Genomic DNA, 10,527 nt, shown 5'->3' on the forward strand with positions numbered 1-10,527 from the left:
GGGGAGGATTGGGGAAAGCGGAGGGGGGGGAGGAACCGAGCGGGGACGGACAGCTGGACAGGCACTGACAGACTGATGCGGCCTATCTCTTGTGCAGAAGGAGCAGGACCCTAACGCTGCCTCCCTCCTCGACATCTTCAGTTACTGGCTGAAGTAAGTGCCCCGTCGGTGGCGGGGGCCGCGCGTACTGAGCCTGGGGAGGCGGGAGTAGGGGTGGGAGTGGGGTCCGGCCCTCACAGGGCTCAGCTGCTCTCCGTGCAGGTCTCCGGCGGCAAAGAAGAGAAAGCTCGTTCCGAACGGCTCCAAGGCGAAGAGGAAAGCGGCCTCCAGCAGCGATGACAGCTCCAGCGAGGAGGACGAGACGCCCCCAGCCAAGAAACCAGGTGGGGTTTGTGAACGGCCCTAGGGCAGGCCTGGGCTGTGGTTGGCTTTGGTTCCTCACCCGAGTGTAGAGCTTGGTATCAGCGGCTCCTTTGAGGTTCTTCAGCAGCTACCAAGGGCTGGGTTTGTATTGACTGATCTTGTTTCTGGCAGGTTTTTTGCCCATGGCAGGTAGACTATGCTCATCCTAGCTAAGAGTGGTTTCTTTATCTAGTTGTAATTAAGTACATCACGGTTTGTGTCTGCTAGAAGGTTTTAGCCATTCAGTTTGTCTCTTTTGGCTGAGACTGGTGAAGGCATTGGGCTGTATTGAGTTTTGAAGATGCTATTGAAGTAGCACCTTCATTACCTTGTCTCTATTGAGATTCTACTTTCCAAGCGCTCACGAATGAAATATCTCAACAGGGTTATTCCTGCTTGCTTCAGCACCTTCAAATTATGTGTTGTTTTAACTTGAGTGAAATTAGTTTTTGAATGCATGTAATTTGGGGTTATACTCTCTTTGTGGGAGGCAGGCACCTCATGATTTGTTTCTATGCTATTTTCCAGGCACTCTGAGTTGCACTGAGAGCTTTAAAGAATGTTTTCTCATCCTGCTGTTGTAGGAAATGAGATTGAGGTTTTTAAAGTGCTTTCACATTTGTTAAAATGTGCATAACTTGACAAAATTCCTGCATGGCTAGGATTGATCAGGCTCCTCTGTGTACTGGTGGGCACTGTGTCCTGTTCGATGCAGGGTAGCTGTAGACAGTATCCTTGAGTTCCAGAGAAATGTCCAGCATCCCTGCTCACCTGCTGCTTGTGTGAAGTTACTACCCTCTCAAGCCTGTGTCCTAGTGCTACCAAAAGTTATGTCCCTCTGCTGTACTTTGGCATGTGGTGAGCTGTATTTTTCCCTTTTTATCTGGAATTGTTTTTATGTCTTGCCTTAATCATGTTGTGTGCAAGTTTGTGTGTACCTAGCATTAGATTTGCAAGAGAGAAGGGGTAGACACGGAGAGGGAGAGACACAGAAAGAAATTTGACCTTCAACTTGAGCCATCCTAAAGCTGAATTTTGAACGTAGATCTGATTTTTATTTGATGAAGACAGTTGTAAATATAACTTGAGACAAAAAGATTCCTTTTGCTTCATATTATTAAAAAGCAATCAGTAACCAGGTAGGAGTAGATTTGGCTCAAACATGTTAAGCAAAATGTCTGGAACCTTAATACAGCGTTGCAGTGGTTCTCTGTGGAAGTCTGTGATTGTTCAATGGGTTTTTGTAAGCAAGAGGGTGTGCAGACCCAATTAAAGTTATCTCAGTTTGTGGATGCACTTTCCTTATGAGGTGTTCTCTTGGTGATAGAAGTCTGCGCTTAAATGTGTGTGTGACTAAATCAAATCTAGAATTTGTTTTATCCAGAATTTGTTTTATCCTCTTGCCTACCTATTTTGTAGTCTTCTGCTGCACACTGCTCAGGAAACAAAGTCAGTGTTGTGGACTTTAGTCGTGGCTTAATGATCTTAGTATATTATTTTGCCCTCATGCCCACTAGTGCAGGATATAGGTACATGAAAGATTGAATTAACTTATTGTCAATGTGTGCTGTCCCTTATTCGCAGCTAAAGCAACCCCTGTGCCTAAGGCAAAAGCAGTTCCTCCAGCCAAGAAGGCAGAGAGCAGCAGCGAGGACTCCAGTGATGATTCAGACTCAGAGGAGGAGAAGCAGCCAGCAAAGGTCAGCTTTTCTTTCCAGCCTCTTTAATGTGTGTTTGACAGTGATGGGTAATAGTAAATTTACCAGTAGAATTCTTTCTGAAATTGGGCTCACTTTTCCTGAACTGCGAAGTGCCTAGACTGCTGCAGGTGCAGTGTAATAAGAGATTTCTGTAGTGGACAGTGTGCCATTTGGACTGGCCCTGTGAAAAATTAGTTTAATGTCCAATAGTCACTTTGTTTCATATCCAAATCTGCTCCTTGCTCTTATCTTAAGACTGACAGTGCTTACCTTTTTCGCAGAGAAAGATTTATTTACAAACACTGAGATAAATTTGATGTGTTTCTACATATATGTGTGTGTGTGTGTATATATATATATATGTAAAAAGAGAATCTTCTTTTTCCTTGCTGCTGCCATGGTCTTGAAAAGTAGAGGGAAGGAAGAATGATGTCAGTGTACATTAGAGGAGAACAACCAGAGTTTCACAGTCATTTTCAGTCTTCAAACTAGTGTGATCTGGAGAAGGAAGGGAACAGTGCCAGCCCCAGAGCTGCGACCTTTTGAGCGGGCAGAACTGGAGACTAAGGTGTAAAGGAAGTCTCCCATGGGCTGCTGGGAGGTTTCCCAGGCAAAATTGTTACCCAGGATTTTTCAGGCCCTAACCATTAGGCAGAGTGGTGTTTCCAAGTCAAAATAGTAGCCTCTGTGAAAGGCAGCTGTTTATACTCTCTGTACCTGTGTCTCACTTAATAGCATCTTTTCGTGGCTACAGGGGCTAATCAGTTTTCCTTCCTCTTGTTTAGAAAGCTGCAAAACCCGTGGTGAAGCCAGCTGGAACCAAAATCCAGCCTCAGAAGAAAGCAGAAAGTTCCAGTTCAAGCAGCTCAGATGAAGAAGCACCAAAGAAACAGCCACCAAAACCAGCAACACCTAAATCGGGTACCTCTTACTGTGTATCATGAGTCAAAGCGCAAAAAGAAAAAGAGCCAGGGGAGGAGTGGTGGTGGCTGTACTTACATGCGAAGGCCTATGTATTAACATAGCAGTCTGAAAATCTGCTGTCACAGCCATTTGCACTCCAGTCTAGTCTGCTTCTGACATTGAAGGGGTGTAGAACTGATTGCAAAATAAAAGATCTGGTCCCAAATGCTGCACTGTTTGCATAACGGGCTGTAATCAGCAGTCTTAACTGCTTATGTTGTACTTATGCCAGTGTCTTCCCCTCAAAGAGCAGGGAAAATCTTCACTTAGTCTATTGTTGTGGAATTTCTGATGAGCTAGAGTGGACAGTTTTCTGAAAACTTTCCTTAGGCTTGTAGTAGGATAAAACAGCCGTTTTGCAGTACTGCCTTGATCGTATTGGCTTCCTGTGGTTCTTTTCTCTCTATGATAATTTATGTTGAATGTAATTGCCTCTCGTCTCCCATAGCATATTTTCTAATGTCCCTTTTTTCTTGTCTCAAAAGGAAGTAAAACTGCCCAGGTGGCCACCAAGGTGGTCAATGGAAAAGCAGCAAGCAGTAGCAGCAGCAGTGAAGATTCTGATGAGGAAAAGGCTGCACCGAAGAAGGTAAACTATGAAAAATGTCATGAACAGTGTAGAAGGTCTTGTAAGACTGGGTCTATCTCTGTCTTGAACGCACTGTGAAATGTGTAGGCAAAGACAGACTGCATGGGTGCTGAGCACGGCATTTGTGGGTCTTAAACCTCCTGCTCCTTTATACAGTGGGGTTATGCATTCTAGCACCTCCATGCACTGGCTTGCTTCTCTGATACCTCTTTACCACTTCTCTGCTCCTTCCTTTTACAGGAAAACGTTTAATTGTGTCATAACCATATTGTAGTTTCCATTATATGTTCACTTTTTCATGACTTTTGTTCTTAGCTATCTGTAACCTTTTTTCCACTAGGAAGTGTTTAAAAATGTTTTCTGCAACGCAAAAATAATCATAGTTCTGTTTAATCAAGGAGCAGTTGGTACCATTTCAGTCGGTTCTCTACCCCTTAGAGTTAAACAAGATCCACATCCAGCTGTCCCCACAATTTCTGCAACTTCTTTTTTTAATGTGTATTTTCCTTCCTGTGATAAGGCTGTTCCCAAGAAATCGCCTCTTCCGAAACCAGCAGCCACTCAAGCATGTCCAGGGAAAAACAAACGTGCCAAGGAAAGTTCCAGTAGTGAGGACTCCTCTGACAGCTCAGAGGATGAAAAGCCACCTGCGAAACAAAAGCCTAAGACTGGTAAGTACTTGTCATAGTTTAACCCCAGCTAGCAACTAAGCTTGACCCAACTGCTTGCTCACTACTCCACCCGTGCAGGATGACAGAGATAATTGGAAAAGTAAAAGTGTGAAAACTTGTGGGTTGAGATAGAGACAGTTTAATAGGTAAAGCAAAAGCCATGCACACAAGCAAAGCAAAACAGGTGTGTCCCAGCTGTGTCCCCTTCCAGCTTCTTGTGCATCCCCAGTGCTACTCACTGGTGGGGTGAGAAGCAGAAAAGCCCTTAACTCTGTGTAAGCACTGCTCAACAATAATGAAAACATCTCTGTGTTATCAACACTGTTTTCAGCACAAATCCAAAACATTGCCCCATACAAGGTCCTATAGAAAAATAATTCTATTCCAGTAAAAACCAGCAGGTTACTAAATACCATTGCTGGTATGTGGGAGGATGCTTTCTGCTAGTCCTGCTGTCCTGGGAGAAGTGTGTGTGGGCCACAGGCAAGTCTTGCTGCACACAAGGTTCCAGGTGGTGCTGGTGGGGTGTTATAATGAACCAGATACACAGCAGTTTTCGTCATGTGTGCTGTTGAGTTTAAGTTTACAATTCATTTTCTCCCTTGTAAGAGATGGAGAGTGGGAGAAATTGTGACAAACTTTGCTTAGTTTGCTGCATGTCTTCTATTCAGGTAGCCTTTAAGGACATTCTTCTTGCAGGATTCCTGTGTACCAGGATTTGGGAAGTAATTTGCCAGTGGTTTGGTTATTCTGTAACTGCAGCAATTTAATCTATTTTATGGGTTTGTTTGTGAAGTACCCAGGGATGTTTAGTTGTAGCCAATCTGATGGGCTAAATGTGACTCTCTTAAATGTAGTATAGTGCTTTTAGGATTACAACAGGGAGCTGACCTGAATAGAGGATCAAGCATGGAAAGTATCCTGGTTCTGTAACCGGAGAATTTGAGAAGGCAGTAAATGAGAACAATCAACAATTGACATATCAGGGTTTTTTCTCTAACAGTTTGGCAACACGAGCTCCCAAGTGCAGAGAAAGCACACTTCAAAAGTGCAGAGAAAACTTTGTGGTTGGGTTGGCTGAACCCTAAGAGAAGAGTTAAGCTCACAGTAGAAACACGAAGTAGCAGTGGAGTGGGTATAACCTTTGAAGTGCTGTTATCTTTGACTATAGTTACAGAAGAGGAATAAATGGAACCAAATAGCAGAAGTGCTTTATTCAAACTACAACAGACATCTCGTATGTGCTGCTGACTTTATCATGCAGGCATCTGAATGCTGTCTCTCTCTTTATAGGTCAGTACAGTGCTGTACCACCTCCTCAAGCTGCACAGACAAAGAAGGTCCTTGCCAAGGCTCCTGCGAAAAAGGCTGAGAGCAGTGACTCTTCAGACAGTAGTGATGAGGCAGAGCAGGTGCCCCCAAAGGGAGGAGCAGGTGTGTTGTCAGGAGAGGAAGCTGCAAAGGAAGTACTACATAATGCAGATGGTGTTTTGGCAGTTTTCTGGTTTTCCTTTAAAAACCTGTATGACTTTGGTCTATGTTGCTATTTGCTTCTCTGGAAGCTTCTGAGTAGTTTGGAGGTGTCCCAAATAGAGCACTATGTATGGCCTCTGGATTCAAACTGCGTGCCAGTTGGATTACTTTGCATGTGTTGGTTTGAAAAGTCATTGGGATCTAGTCTTGCAAGAATGAGCCAGACCTGTTACTGCAGCTGCCCAGGTCCTTGCTTGGCTTGTGGTGTTGCTGGCTGAATGGCTGGTGCACTGGTTAGGGAGCTTTTTCACATCAAGAAGGGTTTTGATCTTGGGCCAAAGATTTGGTATGGATGTGACCTGGTAATTTTAGACTTGCTTTTGCAGGCAAAGGAGTAGTAGCTAAAACGACCCCTGGCCCCAAAACCAAAGCTGTGACTACCAAGAAGGCTGAATCCAGTTCTGACAGTGACTCAGGTAAATCAAGAAATAAAGTTTTGATTTTTTTGTTAACATTTTTATTGGCCAAGTTGCTATATAGTGATGTATCTGCAAAGATCCTTAGCCTATCAGCTCAAAAGCTGCACAGTCACTGTAGCTAACGAGATGTGAAATTGAAAAACAGCAGCCTGCTATGTGGAGTGGAGCCTGACCATGAGACAGACACCAGTGAGACCATTGGCAAGTGCACAAAGGTCTGCATGCTGCTGGATGGAAAGAGTGGGGCATCGTGTGTCAGGTTTCTCCAGGAAGGTTAATGGTTACACTTTTTGAGAATGTATGTCTTAAGCTTGGTTTTCTCTTACCTCGCTGTGGGGTTTGGGAGAAGTTTCCAAAATAAAAAAAAATCTATCAGCATACCAAGTTCAAAATAGATTCAAAAGATGCCTTCTCCTAATGTGACCCTAGAAATAGGAGGCAGTCTGCTTTGTACCTTCTGTTGATCATGTTTAAGGTTTGCAATGCTGTATTTCCCACATAAGTTCGCTATGTGCTACATTTCCTCTCCAAGGCGCTCCTGTTGTATATCTCAACATCTCTGGTGCCGCAGCAGGAACTGTGGATGACAGCTGCCTGTCTGCAGACAGCTGGTGCTAGACTGTGTGACCCTTCAACAAGCAGCAGGAGTTCTGTGTCTTCTCCTTTTGTTGCCTAGTTTCTCACAAATGGACAAGGTTTTGATTACTTTTACAAAAGTGTTCAGAAACATTGGAATAGATCAGCTTAGGGTTCCAGATTGTTGTGACACACAATGCAAAGGCATATTTGTATGCAGAAGTCTCCAGTCCATCCTCTGACTGCTGCTAAACACATCTAGTACAGGAAATAAAGAGCTAAAATGAGATAATGTTCTGTTGCTGCCTCTGTTTCCCTCCTTGCTCTTTACCATATAGCTGCTTCTCTCAAGCAGAAGAAGGATGATGTGGAAGGGTGAATGCCCCATCCCTTGATGGTTCAGGTGTTCATCAAATGCTGCTTATTGCCAGCTATCTAATGGCTCAGCCTTGGGCCACAAGCCATTTTGCTTTTTGCTTCTTTGTGAGTTATGTACATGGTATTACTAAAGTAACTTGCACCAGAAGCTTATTAGCTTAAAGAACATTTTTTTGTTTAGATTCTAGCTCTGAAGATGATAAGAAGAAGGTAGGGAACAAGCTCCCAGCTAAACAACCTGTGATGAAGAATAATACTTCCAAACCAGCAAAAGTAGCTGTCAAACCTGGACAAGCAAAGAAAGACTCCAGTTCTTCCTCAGAAAGCTCAGGTAATGGGATAGAAGAAAATGAGAATTTCCACATGCATGTTGTGCTTGCCCAGACCTGTGTGTTTTCAGGCAGGGTACGAAGGTGCAGTTGGACAGGAATACCCATTGCAGTGTTGTTTCAAGCAGCTAATGAAGTGCACTGCATATCAACATTGAATCTGCATGTTAGCTTTGTTTTGAAAGAATGCAGCTTAGCCTTGATTATTCTTTTCCTTTCCATTCTAGATTCTGATAGCTCTGACAAGAAGGCCCCTGCAAAGCCCACAACTAAAGCAGCAACACCTGCAACAAAAAAGTCACAAGCAGCCTCAAAGAAAGCACAAAGTAGCTCTGATTCAGATAGCAGCTCCAGTAGCTCTGAGGATGAGAAGAAAAAGAAGAAAGGCACTGCAGCTAAATTAGCTGGCAAAGTGGGTAAGCCAGTGTCCAAACCTTCTACCCCAGCTCCTAAAGCAAGCAGTTCTGACTCTGATAGCTCAAGCAGCGAGGAAGAAAAAAAGAAGCCAGCAGTGAAAGCAGCCAGCAAATCTACAGGGGCAGCAAAAGCAACTGTGGGAAAGAAGGCGGCTGCTTCTAGTAGTAGTAGCAGCTCATCTGATAGTTCCAGTGAAGAGGATGAGAAGCCCAAAAAGGCAGGGAAGGGGACACAGAACAATTCTAAGACTACTGCCTCCACAGAGAAAGCAAAAACATCCACACCAGCATCAAACAATGTGAAATCTAAGCCAGCTGATGGGAGCAGTAGCAGCAGTGAAAGCAGCTCTGAAGAAGAGACTGGAAAAGCCAATGGAGGTATCACCTACAGTCTGGGAAGTGGGTCTGTCAGGTGGCGTTACTGAGCTAAGCATGAATGGGAGCCTTCCCTAAACTATTCAAGCTAATCTCTGTGTGCTATTAGATTATGCCATCTGGTGCAGTATGGAGAGGGAAGGGCTAGTTTTTGATTTGGTGAGATCCTTTTCATCTGTATTGCATACCTGTTGGCAGTGGAGTTTGTGGTAACAGGAAGCACATTTTTGTACAGTTGGTTGCTGTACAAAAGAGTTGCTGGTTGCCATCTGCTCATACCCAAGATTGTTAACAAGAAGGCAGACTGCTGGAGGACCTTGTCTGTATTGAGAGGGACACTCAAGATGATGGCCCAATGCACAATCCTAATCTTTAATCCTCCAGGAGGGAAACAACTTGAATGCACTGCTGTTGTGTGCAAGTCCATACTGTGTGACTCCAAGAACTTGCAAATTTTAACCAACAGAACTTGTCTCAAGTGCACTAAATCAATAATATAGAGGTACCCTCCTCCACAAAATTACCATTATCTATTAGGATAGGGTGGCAAAATCCTTGCTGACCCAGAATGGCTATTAGTGTCTGTGATAGCAATCTGTTTTCTGGGTGAGGTAATGCAAGGACTGATTCTCCCGCCTGTGTCAATACTGGGTTTGCATGCTGGGGGAGAGATGCCATTACTTTTCCCAACACTGCAGTTACTCCCTTTGAAGTTTTACTGCTATACATTTAACAGGCACCATCGGGAAGAAACAGAAGAGAGAAGATGTTCACGAGCCAGAGACACCACACAGTAAAAAGGCAAAGACCAAAGCCAAAACACCACACACAGTTCCCAAGGTGAAACGGGTGAGTGAGTGTGGTGGGAGAGGCATCTCTGCCTCCTGAACAAGTAGGCTTGTTTTGGGGGAGGTTGGATGCACAAGATTAGTTGTATTTTTTGCTCCCTCCTCAAGCACTTAAACCTTGTCTCGAGAACCCTAAGGAATGCACATATGTGCATAACATTATTCTGGAAAAGGTTGATTGGATGTGCTTGCACAGGAGCATCCCTGAGCTGCCTGATCTGAAAAAGGGAAAGAATTACAAATCTGAAAAAAATACTTGAAGATTGAGGTGACGTGAACAGGGCTCCATGTTTGCAGGGCAAGGAGGGGAGGAGGTTGTCACTAAAGGAATATCATGCGTGTGTGTGTCCTTACTGTATCTCGCTTTCTGTAACAGCAAGCCTCTCCATTCCGCCGTGTAAGGGAAGAAGAGATTGAGCTGGATGCCCGTGTTGCTGATAACTCATTTGAAGCAAAGGTAGGGCTAGGTAGTGCCCAGAGTGGTAACATGTGACCTCTGCAAATACATGTCCCTTGGTGTGCTTGTGGGCAGTCTTTTTGGTGGGAACCTTTTCCACCAGGAGGTGCTGTTAGGAAGTGTGTGAGTACTAGCAGGAGATGCGTGGGAGAGTGGCATCAGCTTCAGTGTTACTGCACTGGTGTTTGCTGGGTAAGATGAAGTGCAAAGCATTGCCTTTACTCTCTTGGGTACTGACTTTAATTTCTTCTTCCTCTCCACGTTCATTCCTCACAGAAAGGAGCAGCTGGTGACTGGGGTGAGAAGGCTAACAATATCCTGAAATTCACTAAAGGCAAATCTTTCCGCCATGAGAAGACAAAGAAAAAACGAGGCAGCTACCGTGGAGGCACTATATCGACCCAAGTCAATTCTGTCAAGTTTGACAGTGACTGAGAATGTTTCCTTGGGAATTCATAAACCATCTGCTCACCAGAATGGCTTGGATGGGCATGTAGACATTATGGATGTCAAGCCTCCCTGGAATGCTACCTCCACATGCCCATTGTAAGGCAGGCAGCTCCAACGTGGGGATGTGGGAGAATGGTTGGATGTTTCCCCCTTTTATTTCTAATTTTTGTTTAGGCCCCTAATTTGGAACCATCCTTGACTTGGTGTTATTGACACTACTAGGGTGACCTCCAAGACTTAAATTTTGTACAGTCTTATTTTAAAAGACTGGCACTGATTTTTAGTTTTGGTTTCCTGCCCATCTAGTAGAAGAAAGAGAAATCATTCTCCTGTATCTTAACCTCTTCTTTTTCAGCCAGTTTAACTCGGATACTTGTGAAATGGCAAGTATTGTTAACTTACCTTTGGCTAGTTACTGTAA

General features: G+C 44.2%; 1 protein-coding gene across 1 annotated transcript; it reads left to right on the plus strand.

The window, feature by feature from the left end:
• Positions 1-97: 97 nt before the first annotated feature.
• Positions 98-10,091, plus strand: NOLC1 (nucleolar and coiled-body phosphoprotein 1; the record flags this gene model as incomplete). The annotated part of the gene is made up of 13 exons (XM_010188350.1): positions 98-153; positions 262-383; positions 1,993-2,102; positions 2,888-3,023; positions 3,551-3,654; positions 4,175-4,325; positions 5,619-5,759; positions 6,185-6,274; positions 7,413-7,562; positions 7,788-8,354; positions 9,088-9,204; positions 9,580-9,656; positions 9,933-10,091. Coding segments are annotated over 13 exons (1,980 nt in total), but the record flags the coding sequence as incomplete, so codon positions are not given.
• Between the last annotated feature and the right edge of the window lie 436 nt (positions 10,092-10,527).

This window comes from Mesitornis unicolor, unplaced genomic scaffold (assembly GCF_000695765.1).
Source record: "Mesitornis unicolor isolate BGI_N332 unplaced genomic scaffold, ASM69576v1 scaffold16877, whole genome shotgun sequence".
Lineage (NCBI taxonomy): Eukaryota > Metazoa > Chordata > Aves > Mesitornithiformes > Mesitornithidae > Mesitornis > Mesitornis unicolor.